Source organism: Pleurodeles waltl, chromosome 10, assembly GCF_031143425.1.
Source record: "Pleurodeles waltl isolate 20211129_DDA chromosome 10, aPleWal1.hap1.20221129, whole genome shotgun sequence".
Lineage (NCBI taxonomy): Eukaryota > Metazoa > Chordata > Amphibia > Caudata > Salamandridae > Pleurodeles > Pleurodeles waltl.
Genome location: NC_090449.1, coordinates 793,774,817 through 793,797,981, shown reverse-complemented (window position 1 = coordinate 793,797,981; position 23,165 = coordinate 793,774,817). Strand labels below are relative to the sequence as shown.

The window sequence follows — 23,165 nt, the reverse complement described above, 5'->3', positions numbered from 1 at the left end:
AAAACGACTATCATCAGTTGTAAACACGATTACCGTGCCGCATTTTAATAACCCAAAGAAATTAAACTATTTGAAGTCTGGCACGCTTAGGCAAACAATTTAAATTTCCACCAACCATGCAACGTTGTAGCAGAGCCCTGTTACTGAAAAGGAAAATCGGCGACATCCTTGAGTGCGCTTTATGACGTTGAGTGCGCTTTATGACGTTGAGTGCCTTGCATTTCTTATGCAGGTAGGGCAGTGCAGTTTTGTTGTTACATGAGGCAGGAGGAAATTTGTAGAACTCTTGTTATGGCTCTCATTGATCACGACTCTTGTGTCATAAACTTGTATGTCTGAGGCCTTCCAACCGCATGCAGATTGGTAAAAAGATATTGTGACATTTTTTCATATTCTAAAAAAACTGCTGTGGGAAACTCCATGCATGTTAGCAATACAAAAAACGAACTTATGATATTTTTTTCCTCTGTAAAACCTGATGAACAAGAGTCCAAGATGGTAAAAAGTAGAATAAGAGATACCTTTGAAGAATTGCCCAAAGGCGCTATCCTGCATGATACATCTCAGGCTATTTACCTGTTACCTGTCACTGCCTAGCTAAATGGTTATTTATGCTAATCTCTTCAAAAACTTTTCGCCTATACTTTATGTCCAAATCACCATCCACCTCCCCAAGTGACCCAACACACTTTACCCTTGATATTCTGAAATGTTCCTCCTTCTTGGAAATCCTAAAGCTCTCTTCAGCACATACATGAAAAGAGAATGCTGCACAACAAGCACAGAAACCACAGCGTGATGCTAGTACATCTATGTAAGGTCCACCCTTGCATCCTTTCATCACAGCAAAAAACATTCATCAACTCGCTAGTACTCACCAAGCTTGACTACTAAAATCGTTTACCACTTGGGCGACCTCATTACTCCATTGCACCACTTGACAAGTTACTAAAAATTTTCATCAGAACATTTCTCAGTCTACACATTTTAATCTCAACAAGCTGCCACTAGGCTGACTGGCTACCTAACTAAACAGGGCTTTATATGAACAACTGACGATTGTTTTCAAGGCAATAAATGGCTTGGACCCTAACTAGGTCTCCCACATCCTATCACAAATTCACTTAGTCTGAATGCAAGATCAACTTACCATAACGTTTTAGGCACTCTGAAACCACCCTCCACTGCCTACAAGTTCTGGTCCTTCCACATAATGCCCCCTACCACCAAGCATTTGGGCAACCCTGTCTCCAAGAGGTCAGAACTGCATTGAAAAGTTGTCTTTTGCAAATCAAAGGATGCCAGCGAATCGCACCCCACTCTCTTATAAATGTGTATTAAACACGTGTGTGCATGAGTAATTTTCCAGTTTTAAGATCATAGAAGTCTGTATATCTTTGCCAATGTCATTCATGACAACAGCACAGTACCCAACTTCTGACCTTTTTATTTTCCGAATTTTACTTGGGACAAAAAACCCTGGTCAAAATGTTATTGCTGCAAAATACATAAATAAAATAAACTATATGGAAAACAAAGTCATCTTTTTCCTGCAGATACCCCACCATGCAGTGGGCCTTGTTAATGGTCCTCATGTGTTAATAAATCCTTTTCAATATCCACAAAATTAAAAACGAACCTGAGACCTCTAAGGACATCTGTGCAATTAATCATGCTGACCACCAAGACATATCATAAGAAATAGATCCTCTTTTCAAAGGCCTTTTGCCTCCAGCAGTTAGCATGTTGATCACACGTTAGGGTGCATATGCACGCAAACCAAAAGGTTTGCAAATATGATGACAATCCTGTGTAAACCTATAGAATTGATAGTGAAACACACGTCATTCTGCAGATTTGCAAAACCAGAATCATTGTTAAATGGCCAAACGTATATATCAAAAGGAGGGAGTAAGTTACTTGTATTCTTCACTTTCCATAAACATATTAGTAGAAACATTTAATTTTCCCTTCTCATAATCTGTGACAGGACAGAGAGAGTTTCTGTTTGCTTTAATAATTTTACAATGGCGTGGCTCCTATTGTGGTTGAAAATAAACAATACAATCTTTGTAGAGCTGAGATGGGTTTGACTACTGCAGGGACCTTTCTTGCTTGGCTGGAGGTATAATATCCCAGGTTTCAAAATTGGTTATCATGTTTTTAGACTGTAACTGGTCTTGAAGGTCTACTTCTATAGTAAGAAATCTGGCCATAATTGTATATTCACCCTGACCGTTGTACAATATTTTAGAACTGAAATAGTAAATGTAGTCATTATTTTATTGATTTGACAAAACATGAAAAATCAGTATCCTGTTAAACTTGTGCTATTACGACTTACTCTGTTTTATTAGGGCCCGGTCTAGGGTACAGTGGGGAGGATTGTGCTTGGATTTTCAGCGTTCCAGGCAAAATAACATTTTTTTTTCCTAACATACATTTCTTGCCTTTTGTAGCAGTTTGCCACACTATTATTTTGGTACAATGATATATTAATGGTTATTTTTTAGTTTAAACTACGAAGGGGTTCCAAAATCCTCATGCAGTTTCGGTGTGTAGTTGTACCATAACCTACATCAACAATCAGAAAAGGTAAATTTTTCTGTTGGATTGCTTTTCCATGTATTGAGACGGAAGCACTGGACCGACCACAAATGCATCCACTTCACCTTCAAACGGGAGACTCACCACCATCGCACACAACAATTCCCCCGCAGACGCTGGAGCAAAATCTCTCCAGAGAGCAGCTCCTCTCATCACTGAACCAAAACCCTCCAGCCAACATCACTGACGCCAACAACGCAGCCCACAGCCTCACACAGTGGATTACCAACTGTGCTGAAAACCTCACACCTCTTAAAAAAAACCCAGGCGGGACCAGCATCAGAAAACCCATCTCCGGAACATCATCAACAGCTCGTTCGCATCAGCCATCTTCCCCGAGAGCTGGAAACACGCAGAAATCAACGCCCTCCTGAAAAAACCCACAGCAGACCCCAATGACCTGAAGAACTTCCACCCCATCTCTCTTCTTCCCTTCCCGGCCAAGGTCATCGAGAAGACCGTCAATAAGCAGCTGACTGCTTTTCTCGAGGCTAACAACTCGCTCGACCCATCCCAATCTGGATTTCGAGCCAACCACAGCACAGAAACCGCCCTCCTCGCAGTCACCGACGACATCAGGACTCTGATGGACAACAGAGAAACAACCGCCCTCATCCTCCTGGACCTCTCGGCTGCCTTCGACACCGTGTGCCATCGCACCCTAATAACCCGCCTCCGCACCACTGGAATCCTAGGACAGGCCGTAGACTGGATCATCTCGTTCCTCTCCAACAGAACCCAGAGAGTCCACCTCCCTCCCTTCCGCTCAGAACCCACCGAGATCATCTGCGGCGTACCCCAAGGATCCTCGCTCAGCCCATCCCTCTTCAATATCTACATGAGCCCCCTCACCGCCATCGCACGCAAACACAACATCAACATCATCTCCTACGCCGACGACACCCAGCTGATACTCTCCCTCACCAAAGACCCAACCACCGCCAAAACCAACCTACAGGAAGGAATGAAAGACATCGCGGAATGGATGAAGCTCAGCCGCCTAAAACTGAACTCAGACAAGACGGAGGTCCTCATCCTCGGACAATCCCCATCCGCCTGGGACGACTCCTGGTGGCCCACGGCACTGGGCACAGCACCAATCCCCTCGGATCACGCACGCAACCTCGGATTCATCCTGGACCCCCTGCTCACAATGACCAAGCAAGTCAACGCGTCTCGTCATCATGCTTCAACACCCTACGCATGCTCCGAAAAATCTTCAGATGGATCCCCGCTGAAACCAGAAAGACAGTTACCCAAGCCCTCGTCACAAGCCGACTAGACTACGGAAACACCCTATACGCAGGCACCACCGCAAAGCTTCAGCTCACCTTCAGGCTCCTCACCCACGCACACAAAGCACTCCACAACACGGGCCCCGAATACCTCAACAGCCACCTCTCGTTCTACACGCCCACCCGTCAGCTCCACTCAGCCAACCTCGCTCTCGCCACCGTCCCACGGATCCGCAGAACCACCGCCGGAGGAAGATCATTCACCTACCTGGCAGCCAAAGCATGGAACTCCCTCCCCGCACACCTAAGAACTACCCAGGACCATCTCGCCTTCAGGAAACTCCTCAAGAGATGGCTTTTTGAGCAGCAGTAAATCCCCCCCCCTGTGCCTTGAGACCCTCTCGGGTGAGTAGCGCTCTCTATAAATGCACTGATTGATTGATTGAAGCGATTTACAGCAATTAGATCAAAGTGATTTAGGCTCATATGTACAAAGCCATTTAGCATTTGTTAAATGACAGAATCACTATTTCGACCCATTAAGCAATGCTAAAGAGACTTTCCACATGTACAAAGGGTTCTGTGGCCGCACAGATTGCGATTACAAAAATAGGAAATCGCAAATAGGGATTTTCTATTTGCGATTTCCTAAGCACATGTACAAAGCACTTCCTAAATGTGAAATGGGCATTTAGGAAATGCTATTACCATCAAATTTAATTCAGTGGTAACCATGTGCAAATTCTAAAAAGGCACAAAAATGCATAGAAGCGCTTTAAAAGAGCACCTTTTTTTTTTTTTTTTACAACTTACAATTGCGATTTTCTAATAGGAAATGCGACTCCATAGAAATTGCTATTAGGAAATCGCAATTTTCTTACATTCCATTTTGCATTTCTTAAATGACAATTTCTTAGGATTCGCTATTTAGGAACTGCAAAATTGAACTTTTGTATAAATGGGCCTTAGTCCTTGTTCTTTTTTCCTTATGTCTGTAACATTTAGGGCTTTGCAATTATTGTGTCCATTTCAATGGATATAACTGCATACTTAAGGGTTTGAAGAGAGCATATTTGCTTCACATGTGCACATTTATAGAGTGACAGCTAGATTGAATATGTTGTCATAATGATTAACCTAAATATTTATTCCTCAGGTGTTGGGGCTGCACGGTCTGGGAACCTTACATTTATGGTTGGTGGAGTTGAGCAGGAGTTTGATGCTGCTAAAGAACTATTGAGCTGCATGGGAGCGAATGTTGTCTATTGTGGAGAAGTTGGAACTGGACAGGTAAATTTAGCAAACATCTTAAGAGAAAGTCTTTTATTTTTTATATGCAATTTTCCCTACTCGCAATTAAAACATGTTTTCCCGTTAATAATATTCTAAGATGAGGTTTACGTCAAAATTGTTATGAGGGTTACATTTGTTACATGGCACAGATGAAAGATGGAAATTGTAACTAAGCCTCCCTTTTCACTATTTCTCGTTTGTCTTTGAATGATTTTGGCCATTAGAGACACTTCCTTTGTGTGTCTAGTTTTGAAATATAAAATTGGTGTCATAACAGACCCTCTGCTCTACTTCCAAAGACGTCCATATTTTCACATCAACCCCAGAAATATCATCAAGGACCTGTACAAAGATTGCATGAGCTGACTACTCATTCATAATACTCACCATACGTAGACAGTGACTTAGGCGCTATCTAGGCACCCTGTCCCTCAAATATTCCCTATGAGACCCATCAGTCAAGTAGTTCTGATTCATTCTTGCCACGCTTCGAAAGGACCATTCCTGGTCAACATCAACCTGGTAGAGACGTTTAAGGCAACCTACATTAACTTGTGATAGAATGCATGTTACCAGCTCATAGACCATGAGGCTGCTTTTTTAAAGTATCCAAGCTGTAAAGCATGCCTTGACGTGCTTGCAGCCACAAGAGGGTCTTGAATAACTGCCCCATGCTGCAGCCTTCCATTGACATTCATAAAACAATAAAAACATTTTCAATACAGTGCAAACAAGTACAATTAAAGCTCTCTGGCATTACATAATCCAGAAACTACTCTCCAGTGATATGAAAGAAATGTTTTCGGTTCTGCAGTGTTTCCGTACCACTTGTGTTTCACTCACTTGCAGCAAGGGCCTCAGAACCATCTCCAGGGCTCGGTGTTCCATCACATGTCGCATGCTTTTCTACCCTGTCGTACTCTTTCCTTTCTATGAAAGAGGTAATTTGGTAAGAAATGGTCTTGATATAGTCACAGAAATTTTTTTCTCATTGCCTGGACCCCTGATCTCCTTAAACCTATACCTTGCCCATAACCTCTTGGTGCTGCTCAGTGGACTGCTCGGAGTGCTCTTCCTGCCCCTGAATACTAAAACTGTTACAATGCCTAACCTACTGTCCTCACCCACTCACCCTGTGCAGTCCATCTCTCCAATTGCAATTGATTGTATTCTCTACATCATAGTGTAGACGAGCACTATCCACTTGAAAGGGGGAGAATGGGAATCTTGTGCCTTGTTTTGGCATCCGTTTCCCTTCAGGGACCAGGGGTATGAGGTGGTGTTTTTTCAAATCCCACTCCCAGCAACAAAATACAGACCATGTCCCCTCCACCTCCTCGTCTGCAGTGAGGAAATTAAGAGCCAGACAAATCCTCTGCATGATCTGGTTAAAGAAGTGTCGCAAAAGCTCCTTGCACCCACAGGCACTTTTGGTTGAATTGTTCCTGGGTGCGTAGCAGAAATTCTTAACTCACTTAAAGTGTAAATGTACCATTCCGCCTACTTTTGCCGTTGTGGTCTTCTCCACTGGCTGTACTCCCCCTTATACAGCTGTGAGAGACAAACCTAAGTATGTGCTGTCACTATCCGATCCCAGTCCGTTCCTTCCGTAGCTGCATCGAGTTGTTTCCCAAACCGACCTCTTCTTGTACATGTCTACACTTCATAAATTCATGTTAAGATGTTGATCTTTCTTAGTTAACATGCACAGTAAACCAACTGTCAGATCTGGGAGGGCAGCAACTTACTCATGCAAAACATACCAATATTGTCTGCGACTTACGTATTAGAATAGGCGCATGTGCTCAGCATCCAATCTCTAGTACAGAATTTAAGTCTGATAAGAAGAGAATCAAAATAAGTGCTTTAGAGAGCAACCATGACAAACGCTTTGTCAGCTTAAGTAAGTCCGAAGCTTTACCTTAGATTCCACATATGACCGAAGCTGATGTGTACCTTTATGGGGCTTCTCTGTGCTCCAGCGCTTCAATGGTACCCCGAGCAGATTGTTTCTACCACGGATTAGAACTGTTGCCATTCTCAACTGCCTGGGCAAGATCCAAAAACACCACACATGAGGCATATATGAAAACAGTTCCGTCAGTTTTAGAAACGTATTTTAGTGTAAGACACGAACTCTGAATGTAGGTTGTATCAGCATGCCTTAGACGAGTTTGAGCGTGGAGGGAAGACTGCAGCTGATATTCGGTATGCAAGACCCCTGGTTCTAGTTAGTCGTGTTGGCAAAATTGCAACTTGTAGAACAATACATAAACCTGTTAACAGTGGTCTTAGGTTTTTTATGTCTCTTTGATGAACATCATGTCAATAAGACCTTCGTTTGGACTTTTGAGTAGGAGTTAGTGCCTAATCCATTGAAAGTCTTAACATTAACTTTGTTTTATGCTAGGACAAAGATTTATTTATTCAAGGTTCTGCCCATTTGACTGAAGCCTGCTCCAAATTTACTCACTAAAGAGCAAAAGACTGGTGACTGATAGGGCAAGTAACAAAATCTCCAGTCCTAGGGAGTCGCAGAACAACTTGCCTAATGAACATTCATTAGACATGTTGCTATTTGCAGTCTTGTTTGATTAGCAACATAGACGAGGATGGTGGCCATGGTGGATTTAAAGGAAAAGGTGACCACTATCTCTGTGTTTGCATTCCTATACAGAACTTTTTTAGGCAATCAGTGTTCCTTAAAGGAACTGGTGTTTCTTAAAAAAAAAAAAAAAAAAAAAAACAGGGCGAGGGTTTGTTTTTCGGGTCAGGGGAGAAGCTAGTGGTTGGTGGGGTGCCGGCACAATTCACAAAGCGGAAAGTGTCCAAACGTGGCACCATCCCTTTTACAAATTAGTTACCAACCTGACTCAGGAATCAGTATTTCATCAACGATCGCAATCGCAAACCATTGATAAGTACCTTGGCTCTTCTAGTTGCGATTCAGAACATATTGCAAAATGTCTCCTAAAAGGACATAGTGTATTCATTCTAAAAGTCCCTTTCTGTCACATACCATGAGACATTGCTGATCTCGGGGTTTGTGACTGGAGAAAGTACTTTCTACGTCTGGCCCCATCCTTCTTGGTGCAGTAGCAGACTTCTGAAGGAGCTTGGTTATCTTTGTCTAACCTCTTACTTTTTATTCTGTTTTTTTATTAATTACAGTGTGTAGATGCATGGAACTGTTTACATAATCTATAAAATTCGAATCCATGCATTATGTACCTAATAAAAATCTATTCTATGTTTCTCAAGAAATTAAAGCAAATCCGAAGAAAAAGTAATACCCATTCCAAATGATAGCTCTGCAAGCAACTTGGTTTTAGGCAAATGTAAAATGCTTATAATAATGGTTCCAGTTTGCTGGAGCACACACTACTATTCTTTCACCTCTAGTAACTCCTGCCCAGGCATTATTGACCTTCACAACAAGTATTAAGCTTAAGCAAAAGCATATGAATAAACGCTTTGGCCCAGAGCCAAGGACTATTACCAGATGCCTTTGTTTGCGCCACCTGCAATTACTTCACCTAAAAATTCAGTTGGTTTCAGAGTTGGCTTATTTACATCTTTATTAAGAAACTTAAAGACTAACGTTTTCTGTTAAAATTCCTTTAATAATTCATTTAGGAACCCTCTTGCTGCTAGTGAATCAATCTTGTGTGCCTGTACAAAGCAAAAATTATCCCTCTTATATTTTTTCTGCAGTGTCACTACAAATATTTCATTAGTAAATACATCTAAAAAAGTAAATTTTTGAGCATTCATAATGCCATGTATCGATCATCAGAAACCAGATCTGCTATTCGTTTGGGTGACCCAACCCCGCGTCCTAATTGCTTAAGGTGAAATGGCTACGGTAAGACTCGGAGGCTTTTCCACAGTATTCTTCCTCAATTGTTAAGCTCTGCTCAGGCCAAAGATAACCAGGTCAAAACACGTTTAAAGTAGGGAACATTGTGATAGCATATGTTTTATTTTAAGGTACTAATGTCGTGTCTCCCTTATTTTAATAAAAGTAATTAAGGGAGGTACTTGTGGAGAGATTAGCCTTTTTTTTTGTCCCACAAACAATATTAATTGGATTTATCATTCATTAGCACCCCGCCCCCCAAGAATCGGCAAAGGCGCACCATATCTAATCAGTCTTTCCCACTATTCCACAGATACCTACCCTAGAAAAACCACAGATCATAATGTTTTAGTTTCTCAGGTTAAATGCTGCCGAATTGCATTGAGACAAGAAAAGTGGAAAGAACCATATAAGGCTGTTACTGTATATTCAGTTTGTGCCTTTTGAGTCTGAAGACTAGTTTAAAAAAAAAACATCGGTGGAGGGGGCCACTGATATTAGGGCTGTAGGAGAGAAATTGATAGTTTCAATTGCCAGTCTGTTCAGAGGTGGTAGAGTGGCGATACATTAGGAATTCATGAGTAGCTGGTTAAGATCCTAATTGGTTGTGGTCTGGGTCTTCCTCGTTTTAAATGGAGCTTGTATTTTCACTGCTGGGGGCCGGGATCGTAAAGGATGGTGGAGAGGGTGATAACAAATTGTTTATACTGTGCCATGAGTGAGGAGGGATTGAAGTTGTTGAGGTACCCATGACTCCATTATCATTGCCTCCACTATCATGGGAGTGGGTTGCTTATGAAATATTGCACTCTTTTGAACAGGGAGGAGCTTAGCAGAGGCTTTAAAAAAAATGTTTGTAAAGACCACTGTGCTATGCAGGCAGAAGTATAATTTGCGTTTTACACCAACATGAGATTGGTGATGAGTGCCATGGACGACAGTTACCAGACGGAAAGCTGTACAAGGAATTGTTGATAGACAACAAGGTAGAACCTATTTAACACTAAATGGAAAGTTACCTTTCTTGCTATGAAATACGAATCTTCCCCTTCGTACTTCTGAGTGTGTGATTTGCAGAAATAGTAAAGGTTGGAACTGTGCTGTGCAGATTTTGTGTTAAATAATTTCAGACTGAATCCCCGTTCAGTAACTGGTCCTGTGTCATTTGAGATTTCTTGGTGACCCCCAGTGTAATTTACTCATTTACCATGACAAGAAGAGCTAAGTGATAAGTATTCAAGAAAATATCATTAGAAGTAGGGTTTATGCATACATGCCAACATTTTAGGAGAGGAAAGTTGGAGATTGTAAAAAAAAAAAAAAAAAAAAACAAAGAATCAGAATGTATTTCTCCCATTGAGGCCTGAATCGGGTCTGTTGTCGTGTGTGTGATTTGCAAGTGTGATGCTGCAGAATCAGCCATCAAAAATGCGAATATGCTTTAACCTGCCAGGAGGAAGGAGAAAGTGCAATGGCAGACAGAATGAGCGTGACAAAAATGTTGTGCACTGAACAGCAGCAGCAGCAGGTTACTGGCAGTGCGTACTCCAAGTCGCACAAGACAAGTCCCTGCACAGAAGCCTGCAGAGGAATCAAGTTTTGGCATGCAGGAATCAGGAGGCGAGAGACTAGCCCTGAAGTCTGTAGTCTCCCACCTCAATTGGGTGGGTTTGCATGCATGTGTATGATATTACCAGGTGAGATAAGAAAACAATAGTCTGCTCCCCTCCAAACCCATGCATGTAAATGTGACTGAGTATTTTTTAGGGGTGATACCTGAGGTAAATATGGAACTTCAGTCATGTTGTGTCCGAGTGTGCCTATTGTAAATGATATTGCGAGGCATCATAATGTGATGTGAGTCCACAGTGCAATTGAAGATTTATACATATGTCCGATTATTAGCATGGTTGAATTAGAGATTACATTTCCACTGAGAAGTATCTTTACATTGCGTCATCCTTTTTCTACACTTGAGTATCTGTTCCATAGGTAAATGTGATTGGATCTTAGGTAAGTCCTTTTGTGCTATGCCTCTGTGTCCCTTTCCTCATTTAGTTGTGTTTTCCTCATGCAAATCTTAGAGTCTTGAAATGTGTGGTGTGGGAGCTTGTATGGTAGAGTATTATTGGAGTTATGAGGTTGACAGCTGTGACCCTTGCATTTGAACTGGTTGTCTTTTTATGTAACCTTAAATAAAATGATGAGCTAAATTAATTAACCTATGTATTGGCCTAATTGTAATAAGTTTCACTGAGGAATCCCACATCCAGCGGACTGTCTTAAGCACTTGCCTCTACTCTTTATCATGGATGACCTACGGATTAAAGAACTTGATAAATAATTTCCAGTCATAACTTATCATGCACAAAGAAAGAGGTGGGCAGTGTTCATTAGTCATGTTACCTCTTTTAAGCCTTTAAGGCCATATCTGTAAACATGACAATCTAAAGTTAGAAGTGGTTTTATTTAAGATCCATTTTTGTGTCTTCCAGGTGATTTCTTTTACCGAAATGCTGAAGCTTAATTTTAAGCATGTTAGAAGAGTTAGTGGCATTCAAATTCTATCAATTGTTAAACCTTATATAATGTTTCATGTTGGTTATTGCTTTACACATAGGACGATTTCAGAGACCGCTTGTTTATGCCTTTCAGTTCTAAAGATTGAGGAATTGCTCTACGAAGGAAGGCTTGAAGCAGGTTGTTAGCAAATGCTTAGCATTGTTTCTCAATCTAGCCTAAATTTCACTGTTAAAGAACCATTGCAGCACTGTTGCCAGAGATATTTTTAGCAAAAACGTGAAGTCATTGCATGACATCAGGTAACGTTAGTTAATTGTTTCTGAGATCCTGATGTGCCAAAGATGTCTCAGAAACCTACACATTCAAGGATCCTCTCAACTGTGTTCTTCTCAGTAGCTTTACACTTTTAATATATTTAAGCAAGTGAAACTTAAGAAATCCTGGTGCTGTAGATGAATAGGTCAAGACCTTTAGTTTTGGCCTTTTGTACTGACTGGAGTAATCCTCCTTCCCCATTTTTCCCAGCAATGCAGCGAGTATTGTTCCATCTCCTTTGTCCAGCTTCAAGGAGTATCACTTATTGCCATGGGAGAATAGAATTTGCCCCAGCGATAAGTAGAGACTATTAATGTTTCTGCTGTGCAGTGGTATTTTCCTGAGACAGCAGATATTTCCATGGAAGATACCAACATTGGAGACTCGTTGTCACGTGAATGAGCCCGTAAGTGTCCAATCTTGGATCTAGTAAATTATCAAGGAGGGTAGTGGTAGAACATTATAGCGCAGCACTCGAAAGAGTGAAGGTTAAGATTATAAAGAGAATCTGTCCTTGATAGACGTCCTTGATAATAAAGATTTTTTTTGTGTCTAATGAAAATCTTTCAGTTCTAATTTTATGTATGTATTTGCCTGAAGATAAATTTACTTATATAGCTGTAAGTTAAAAGAAAAAGGTTAGTATGCAAGAACACATTGGCTTGCATTCCAGGAATTGGACTAAACAACACCCCCCCCAAAAAAAAAAAAACACACACACACACACACACACACACACACTCTCTTTCTCTCTTTCTCTCTTTCTCTCTTTCTCTCTTTCTCTCTTTCTCTCTTTCTCTCTTTCTCTCTTTCTCTCTTTCTCTTTCTCTCTTTCTCTCTTTCTCTCTTTTTCTCTCTCTTGTTCTCTCTTGTTCTCTCTCTCTTTCTCTCTCTTTCTCTCTCTTTCTCTCTCTTTCTCTCTCTTTCTTTCTCTCTCTTTCTCTCTCTTTCTCTCTTTCTCTCTCTTTCTCTCTTTCACTCTTTCTCTCTCCCCCCCATGTTTGAGCCTTAAACTACAATAGGGAGTAGCTCTCTAAGGGGCAGGGAAGACCCCTTGTCTGTACAGGGGCCTCTTCCTGAGCCTAACGCTTCAGCCCTCTTGGAGCCCAGGGATGGGGGAGTATACGAGCTCTTACTTTCCCTTACGAAAGAGATCCGAGAGAAGTTCGAGATCTATGAAAACATTCAGGCTAAGATACAAGAAGCGTGTGTGATTTTAGAGACTAAGATCAATCAGTTAACAGACCGGGTTGGCAAGGTGGAGGAGGCCATGGAGCAGCAGAAAAACCAGGTGCTGGCCAACTCCCAGGATATTGCGTATCTTAAGCGGGGGGAGAGGGCTCTACAGGACAAACTAGAGTTTCTGGAGAATAACATGAGAAGAAATAACATTAGAGTTCTTGGAGTACCGGAGGGGGCGGAAGGAGCAGACCTCAATGGTTATCTGGTATCCTTGATAAAAGATGCAATGCTGGGTCTAACAGACTTGAAATTGGAGGACGATATTCAAAGGATACACCGAGACCCGTTCAAAAAGAACGTGGGAAGGAAATCCCCTAGAAGAATTTTAGTGAACTTTGCCACTTACTCAATAAAAGAGAAGATTCTGTCTGAGGCTCTGAAGGTGGGAAACTTCGTCAAGGATGACTGGTCCTTCAGAATTCGATCAGATGTCTCCAGAACGACTTTGGACAGACAGTGGGAGTTGGGGAAATTAATGCAAGATCTTCGCTCTTTGGGAGCAACGGTGCAGTTAAGGTTTCCGGCGGCCCTGCGGATTATGTGGCAGAATAAAACTCATAATATAAGAGAGCCAGAGGAGGTTAAGGCCTTTATAGAACAGATAAAGTCGTCGCAATAAAGTAATGGTATGGGTATGATTGAAGATTGCCCGGTGTGCGGAGGGCTCTATGGGATAAGCAATGGCTGTCCTATTAAAAGTAGGGAGGGTTCCCATGGGTGGTTGGGGTAGGGGTACAAGGGGTTTTGGAGGGGTTTGGAGAATTTGTTGTTCTGGGTGTGGGAGCATAAGGGGAAAAAAGGTTAAAAAAATAAATGTCCTCAAAATGGGTTTTTTTCGAAGTAAGAAGGGGTGGATCCAGGTATTTTTTTCTTCTTTTCTTATTATAGGATGGGTAAGCAGGAGGGCTTATTATTAAAAATAAGCTCATGGAATGTCAACGGGCTCAGGGTTAAGCGTAGAAGAAGGAAGATTTTGAAATTTCTTAGGCAGGCGGAGGAGGATGTGATTATATTACAAGAGACGCATCTCTCACGAGAAGAATGGGAAAATGTGTTTAAAAATACAAGGTGGATATCGAGGGGTATAGTGACCAATCATTCGTGCCCAGTTAAGGGCATTGCTATTCTTTTTAAAGAAAAAATAGCGAAGGGGTTATGTATAGGGGTGGTGCATGTTGACTTAAAGGGTAGATGGGTGGTGGCTGAGGTCTGTTTTTTTGGCATATGGCTCACGATCGCAGGTTATTATGGACCCAATACAGATGATTCTACTTCATTTATAGAACTGTATGATCTTCTTCTGAAAACTAAATCCCCGGTTGTATTACGTGGGGATTTTAATATACTATTGAATTTGTCCTTGGACAAATCCACTCCCCGGGGGACAGCTAATTCCCCTAGATCAGAGGTCTTCAATCTGGGGGTCGGGACCCCCAGGGGGGCCGTGGAGACCTGGAAAGGGGGTCGCACATTCCCCCAGCTGATCCTTAAAATGCCTCAGCTGAACTTTAATTTGAGTCTCCTGTGCTGTGAAAGCCGTCTGACAGCTAAGGAGACTTTCCGCCCAGGGCTTCTGCTTCCTGAATGAAAAGGAAATGTGCTCTACGAGCTGATCTGCAAATGTAAAGGGTGCATGGGAGCAGCTTTAAATGATCAAAGCTTTGTGAGGACAAACATTTATTTTTTTTGAGGGGTAGTGCGAAGAGTTAACAACTGAGCTGTGAAGTGCATGCTTTTAATTGTAATTGTATTTCAACAGTGCTCACTTCATCTGGAGGTGTTGAAGGGACAGCTATTAAAAAAAAGGTATTGCATATGCTCTGATATTACTTAAATTCACATTTTGGAAGCACTGTTTTATAATAAACCTTTTTGTAGTGGCCTATATTATACTGTGTGCAATGCAAGTATAAAATAATGCCTTTTTAGATATTCACAGTGCTTTCTGTCACAGGCTGTGACCTCAAGGCACTAAAAATACACAAGTAACTATTCTCAACTGTACTAACAATGATTTAGTTCTGTTGCTCTCTGGTTAAACACAGACCTCTGCAGTGCATTAACTAATAGAGGTTTCATAATGCACTACAGTGCATTTCCCAATGAGTAACAACTTTATTTTATTTATTTTTCATTTCAGCTGGCTATTATTTTATATGTCGCTATCTGGCGGTGAAAGACTTAAAAAAATGTAGAGAATATTTTGGGTTTATTTATGAGAGGCTTGCGCTGCTGGAGCATCACTTTTTTTGATGCTCCAGCATCACAAGCCTCTCAATCGTACCTATGAGCTGACTCAAAGCCACCCTGAGAGGATTGAATGGCCTTGTTGATATGGAGTAAGGCAAGGCAGTGCAAGTCGCTGCATTGCCTTACTTTGCGTCAAGGAGGCGTTCCACGGGCATAGTGGTGGGTGTTCCTATGCAACACAGATGGATTTTGACACTGCCCCAGATTTACAAAATCAAGTAAACTGGAGCAGTGCCAAAACCTTACGCCTCCCCAGAGCAGGCATAATGAGGAGAAATATTTTAATTTCTCCTTGTTTTTTTCTCTTTCCATGTGTGCTGCTATCTGCCGTAGAAAGAGGTACAATGCCTTTCTGGATTGTTTTTGTGCAGGAAGGTGCCCCTTCCTGCACAAATACAATCCTGCCTATGTTGGCACTAGGCAGCAATTGTGCGCCAGCGCAGGGGTAAAGGACAAAAATGTACTGTATTTCATAAATACGGTCCATTCCTGCCCTTTTGTATTGTGAGTGTGGAAGTGTAGCAAGAAGACTTGCAGCTCTGCCCCATGTCAATTCCTAATAAATGAGGACCTTTGTTTTTAGCCACACCCTTGACAATGCCCCCACACTCACCGATCTTTGATTTGCTAAACACTGTTTAATATTATTTCCTCACAGTAAAAATGATTTGCTGTGCGAAATGGGGAAGTTTATTATTGTTGATGATGAGGAGTACCAGGTTCTAGAAATTTTTATCAGGAGGGGGTCCATACACCTAAAGTTTTTTAAGAGGGGGTCCCGGCATCAAAAAGTTTGAAGACCTCTGCCCTAGATGTAGGTTATTGGTTAAACAGGCAATAACCGATCTGGGGTTGGTGGACGTGTGGCAGGTTAAGGGGGGTGCAGGACCCAGATTTACTTTTCATAATAAGAAATATGGACATAAGTCTAGAATAGATTTCTTTCTATTGCAGAATAGTTTGATAGGAAATGTTTCCTCAATAGCACATGCCCGGCACATTTATCAGATCATGCGGCCGTTAAGTTGTATCTCTCCTTCACTGCGCAAGTTCCTAGGCTTCGATGTACAATAAGTCGTTCACTATTACTGGATGACCTGATTATTGAGACATTAAGAAAGGATACAATAGAGTTTTTTTAAGTGAATCGGGGGGTCTGCTAGTTTGCAAATAGTTTGGGATGCATACAAAGCCTATATAAGGGGGAGGCTGATTAATTTGGCTGTATTTAGGCGCAGGGAGGAGAGAGAGAAATTACGTTGTGTCGAGACCAGCATAGCGACTTTGCAGGTTTCTATACAAGCAGCACAGGAAACGGGGAATAGGGATCAATTAATGTTACTCGAACGACAACACGAGGAAGCCTACTTGAAATTAGAGTATTTATTGGAAGCTCGAGAAAGAAAGAAATGGGAAGCTAGTCAGTACGCGCATTATGAATATGGGGAAGGGTGCAGTAAGTTATTGGCTTGGAAGGTAAAATCTGACCACTCAAAGAAACATATTTCTTCAATTAGGTCTAAGGTTACTGGTCAGATTTGTGTAGAACGAACAGAAATAGAAGCTGCTTTTGTCTCCTTTTTTCAAGATTTGTATTCAGATGAGTTGTGGAACTCGGAGGAGCAGGTTAGAGATTTCTTGGCTACGGTTAGGCTGCCATGTCTGGAGAGCTCAGTGTTACATATTTTAGAAGGAGAGGTAACCGGGTCTGAATTAATTGATATTTGTAAGGGTTTGAAGATAGGAAAAGCCTCGGGCCCAGATGATCTCCCGAATGAGCTATATTTGGTACTGAGGGAAGAATTAATTCCGGTTCTATTGAAATTGTTTAATCATATGCTTTTGGAAGGGGGCCAAGCACCGAGCTCCTGGATGGAGGCAGTAATTTGTTTGATTTTGAAGCCCTGTAAGGACCCAACATAGTGCTCTTCTTACCGGCCTATTTCACTACTGAACTCAGACTATAAAATGTATACAAGTCTGTTATCTAAAAGGCTGGGGAAGGTTTTGTCGGGACTAGTTCATCCAGATCAGAAAGGGTTTATTAAAGGTAGACCGCTACAGGAATTAGTGCACGATTTACTGGCGGCAATGGATTTGGCTTCCCCTTGCAATAATAACTTTTGATGCAGCCAAGGCATTTGATCAGGTAAACTGGTTATTTCTGCGGGTGGTTATGGAAAGGTTTGGATTAGGGACTACTTTTATCAGAGCAGTTAATGAACTATATAGGTCACCAACAGCGAGAATTCTGATTAATGATGTGCTTTCACAAGAAGTAGCTATTTTCAGAGGGACGCGGCAGGGTTGTCCCCTGTCCCCTTTGTTATTTGATCTATATATTGAGCCACTTGAAATACTGCTTAGAAACAATGGGGAAATCCTTTCCTTTCGGAGTAGGAGCTGGGAGAAGAAGGTTGCATTATATGCGGACGATCTTATGATCTACACTAGGGACCTTTCTTTTTCACTTTCCCCAATAAAATTGGCGATAGAAGGCTTTGGTAGAATGTCAGGATATAATGTCAATGCTGAGAAGACAGAGATTATGTGTTGGAATACGTCATATGAATCTCCGCTAGTTAAACAGGAAATTAGATATTTAGGAGTCCAGATTACAAAAGAACTGGGGGACTTGGTAAGGATAAATTTTGAGAAAATACACTTAGAGGCCAAGAAACTCCTTAAAACATGGGCGGCTCTCCCGTTGTCTTTAATAGGTAGATCCAATATCCTGAAAATGATAATTCTGCCAAAATTCACTTTTCTATTTAATACTATCACGTTGGAATTTAAGAGCAAGTGGTTTACAAAATTGCAGGGAGACATGTCTTCGTTTGTCTGGTCATAAAAGGGAATAAGAATCTTGTGGAAAAAGTTATGTAAGAGAAAGGAACGGGGGGGCTAGCAACACCTGATTTTTATAAGTACTATTTGGCTTTTCAATTTAAGAATAGTCGAATTGTCTTAAATAAAAAGTCAGAATATACCCCAATGTGGGTAGCGTTGACTGCATATGCGGAGGAAGGGGCTGAGTTTCTTTTGTATAAATTTGGCCACCCAAGGTTTTTCAAAAAAGTTAGACTTAAGATTCTGCGGCAGGCCTGTAAAATTTGGCTACAGATTCGCAACCTATTGCGGATAGCTTATTACTCTAGCTCAGCTCCAATATGGGACTCACCTGGTACCCCGGTATGCCTTCATGATAAACTATCAAATCCACTAAAGGCGAGCGGGATACTACGATGGGGACTGATTATAGAGGGCGCAAATTTGATACTATGGGCCACATTTCTGGAGAGAGTGGGAGGGGATATCTCTAAATTTAAGTACTACCAGTTGGCTAGCTGGATTAAATCTTTACAAGAAGGAGAAATTGGTGGATCTTGCTGGGATGAGGAACTAACTCAAAGACCTCTATCTAAGGAAATTGCGGTCTTGTATCAAGCCTTGATGGAGGCAGTTGAGGAGGACCCCCCCTCACTCCAGAAATGGGGAGAGGTGTTCCCAAATATGTATATAATAGCGATGTGGCAAAAATCATGCTCTATTCTCTGGAATACAGTTAAATCTGCGGCAATGAGGAGGAACCATTTGTTTACATTGCACAGAGTATATTGGACTCCAGCAAGGTTATCCCGTATAAGCAGAATCCAGAAGAAATGCCCATGTTGTGAAGGCATTGACGCGGATGATATTCATATGTTTTGGGATTGTCCTGGCTTAGTTAATTATTGGGTAGATGTGCAGAATGTCTTAAATAGGATATTTGGGGAAGAAATAACATTGAGTTCTGCTTTAGTGTTATTTGGGGTTTGTGAGATGAGAGACCAATCACAACAACGCTTTTTGTTTCTTTTGATGCTTATTGCTCGGCGGCAAATTTGTCATAACTGGATATGTTGACAGAGCCGGGCCGATCAGTAAAAGAGATGTCTTGTGGGTGGGATGGGAAAATGTTGGGTAAAACCTTATTTGAGTTGTTAAGGAAGTCCAATGATTATACCTTATTCCCCCTCCCCCCCCCCCCCCCTCGGTACACCTGGCCCTACTGTCCATTCAGGATTTTGGGCGGAGGGGGGAAGGATTTGCCAAGGATATAAGGAGATCCATAGAAAAGAGCGTCAGGTGGAGTGGCCTGTTGATATTAGGGGGCTAGATACCTGGAGTAAAAATGGATCCTCCCGTTATTGGCACGGGTCGGTGAGATGAGGACAAAAAAAAAAAAATGACTTCAGTATCTTAGAGGCACGATTTTTAAACAGCAGTTTAATACGTGTAGTTTAAGAGTGATATATGGTGACAATCAAGACTTTCTCTTTCAGGCTGCCAAGATCTGCAACAACATGCTGTTAGCCATTGGTATGATTGGAACGGCTGAGACAATGAATCTTGGAATCAGGTTTGTAATTTAAAAGATATATTATTATGTATTTTATCGTTTTTTTTCCATTTTCAGTTATTCATAACAATCAAATGTAGACCTAAACCTCTGCCTACTTATTGTTTAATTCTTCCAGTTTTTAATGTAGTCAGTTTACCTTTTTTGAGACAACCCGAAAATCCCTGGAAACTTCAAGGACACATATTAGGGGATCAGTTAGTATGCATTTAGGCCAGTAAGTTGTATGTCCTGGCTTAGAAATTCATCAGATGGACACCATTGAATTAAAGGTTTGCTGATTTGGCAGATGAGTATCTCAGTTGCCCTATGGATTATCCTTGCTCTTTCCAGAGAATTCTGTAAATGTCAGACGGTTGGTTATGTAAGAGCTGGAGATGGACTTCACTCCGCTACCTCACATGTAATGATTACAAGAACAGGTATTTCCTCTGCTGTGGAAGCATAGAACAAGCCTTAAACTGTAGGTGGTCTGAATAGCGACGAGCTCCCAAAATTTGCAACTGAAGCTGAAATTGCCAAAGAACTGCACGCACCCTAAAAAGCACCACAAAGATTAATATTGGAAAACAACGTCACAAAATGTCCTATAAAGGTAAAGAGTCCATGTTAGAAAGATGTGTGTAAGAACACAGTCTGGAACTGCGTGTTATAATTCCAGCACTGCAGGATTTGCTAGCAGCGGATGACCTGGAAGTTGATGCTGACGCATGGTCTAAGGATATCAAGAGCTCAAACATGATACTGGACAGATCTGAAAAAGTGTATTTTCAGGAAAGGTAAGACTGAGGTGTATCTCTATGTGAAGAACAGTTTTAAAGCAGCATCAACCAAAACAGATAATGAAAAGTAACATTTACAGCAATTGTACTGAAAAAGCAGTGTAGAGAATTACAAACAAGATGCCCGATACAATATGGGAGTAGTGTAAGACCTTCATCAGAGGGGAAGCCATTGCTTACAATGCCCAGCAATAAAAAAAAATTTAAAAAATAAGGACTGAAAAAGTAGACAACCTTCAGCATGAACTTGAGCATGCCGTTAGCTTCCAGCAAGCTCATTTTTTAGTGTTATCCAAGAGCCTGAGTGCCGGATGCCAGATCAAATTTGAAAGACCATTTTCTATTGCATGAGTTAGTTAATCAAAACACATCCTTTCAGCAGTTTTACGAAGAGAGTGAAAATGTAGGGAGGTTTTTGGATCGCTCTGTCTAAAAGCGACAAAACGCCTCAATAATTAAAACTATATTTGATGAGACCCAGGGTCGAAATGTTGATCGGCCTGAGGAAATAGGCAATGGTTTCTGAGCACAAGTATACAAAGCTATATGCACTGATGATTGTGGTGCAGGATCACCACATAAATGAACATCTTGATTCAGTCAATTTACAGAGTCTCAATGAGGTGCTCCAGGCTGCTTTCCTGCGGCCAGTTACTTTCTCCGAAGTAACTGAGGTCATTACGAGCTCCCCTAATGGCAAAGCTTGCAGTGAAGATGGTCTTCCTGCAGAATTGTATAAGGCTCTTTCGGAGCAGATTGCAGTGACCTTGCCTGCATTATTTAATGCAATATTTATCGGTCATGAAGTTCCCAGCTCCTTCACTAGGGCGGTGATAGTTAGCTTTCTCAAGAAGGGCAAGCCAGGGGAAAAATCTGATTCTTATCGCCCCATCAGCCTCCTCAATAACGACTATAAGCTCCTTATGAAAATGTGGGCAGCCTGTATTAGTTCAGAGCCTTACGCATAGTGATCAGTGTGGGTTCCTCCCAGGGAGGTCTGTTTCTACCAATACACATTTTTTGCTCCAGGCGATAGACTATATTCGAGTAACAAAATTAAGGCTGCTATAATAATGCTTGATGCCAAAAAAGCATTCCAATCCTGGGGAGATTCAAATGTCCTCATAAATTTGTGCAGCTTCTGTCAAATCTTTATCAAGGGGCAGAAGCAAAACTCCTATTCAATTCACCAGTACTTGGTAAGGTTACGGTGTGTCGTGGGACCCAACAGGGATGTTCTCTATCCGCATTATTCATTGAACCATTAGCTTCGGCTCTGAGACAAGATGTATCTGTTAAGGCTCCACTCCAATGAGCACCCTTGCTAAAATTCTTTGCAGTTGATATGAAATTGTATCTTGCTGCAGATGCTTAGAATATTGGGCGTGCCTTTAAAAAGATGAAAGCGTTCTCTGATCTAGGAGGCTTTTGGATTAACAAATCTAAATCCGAGGCACTACTTTTTAACAGTCCTGAATCAATATTGCCATATGAAATGCAAATCAACTCCCGGACCTCTCACTCAATCAGATATCTTGGCATTTATGTTTCCCGCAACATCTCATATCTTTATCCGCTAAACTATCTTTCCACCCTTAAGAAAGCACAAGCTCTTATGCACAATTGGCAGAATTCCCCACTGACAACAATAGGCCGCACTGCTTTTTTTAAAATGATTCTGTCTCTATTCATTTTTTCGAATGTTATAATCAAAGTTCCCCAAAGATTCTTTAAGGAGCTAAATTCAATGCTCAGTCACTTTATCTGGGCAAGTAAGAAGCCTGGTATTCAGCTGGAATCACTCTTACTGACCATCAAAGATGGAGGTTTACCTTTACCCCATTTTAAAAAGTATTATGAGGCAGCATTTATGGATTGGATTGTTAATTCTGCCAGCACAATTCAAGGTGATGCTAATTTCTAGCTCAACCAGATGCTCTTAGAGAATAACATCCATTTATTGCATTTTCTCAAAATTCCTGGGCTCCCGAAGCATACGAGATATACATTTCCATACCTTCTGTGGTACAGAGGTGTCGAAATGCAACAGTTTTATCACTTTATCCGTTTTCATCCATCAGCCTCATTAAAGGAAGCTGGGGCATTCGGGCTTCAGGTCCCTAAGAAAGTTACAGATGACTGGGCAGAATTGGTGTTCTCCAAATTTCAAGATTTTATATTAGCAGGGAATGTGAACATGGGAGCATCTCAAAACCAATAATCCTGCTATTTCAGATTCTTTAAGCTTTTCATTTTTCCAGATTTCCCATTATATCCAGTCAGTGTTCTCTCCAGTGCATTACTAAACCAAAACACTCTACTCCAAAATTACTCAAGCCCTGTTGGTTCAAACAGAAACCGGGGTCAGGAATTGGTACCGAATTCTTAAGCAAGAGCTACCAGCAAGAATCCTTCCATCTGCTTTAAATAGAATCATGACTACAATAGGTTGCATCATATATCCCCAGTCCTGGAAGCAGTATAATTTACTTTCCCATAAAGCCTCGAGGGGTGGCAACTTAAAGAGGATGGCTGTTTATACAAAATGGATGCTGTATCATCAATTGATGTTTCCATCAATTTCATGTGAATGCTTTTGATGCCATCATCAGGTTGGCAATTGGCTACACATCTGCTTCCTCTGCCCTCTTATCACT

General features: G+C 41.4%; 1 protein-coding gene across 1 annotated transcript in view; it reads left to right on the top strand.

Moving 5' to 3' along the window:
• HIBADH (3-hydroxyisobutyrate dehydrogenase) overlaps positions 1 to 23,165 on the top strand; it is a 410,015-nt gene that overhangs the window by 286,976 nt on the left and 99,874 nt on the right. The window contains exons 5-6 of the mRNA XM_069211443.1: positions 4,999 to 5,132; positions 19,650 to 19,726. Of these exons, the coding sequence (XP_069067544.1) occupies positions 4,999 to 5,132; positions 19,650 to 19,726 (211 nt within the window). The remainder of the gene's footprint in view (positions 1 to 4,998; positions 5,133 to 19,649; positions 19,727 to 23,165) is intronic.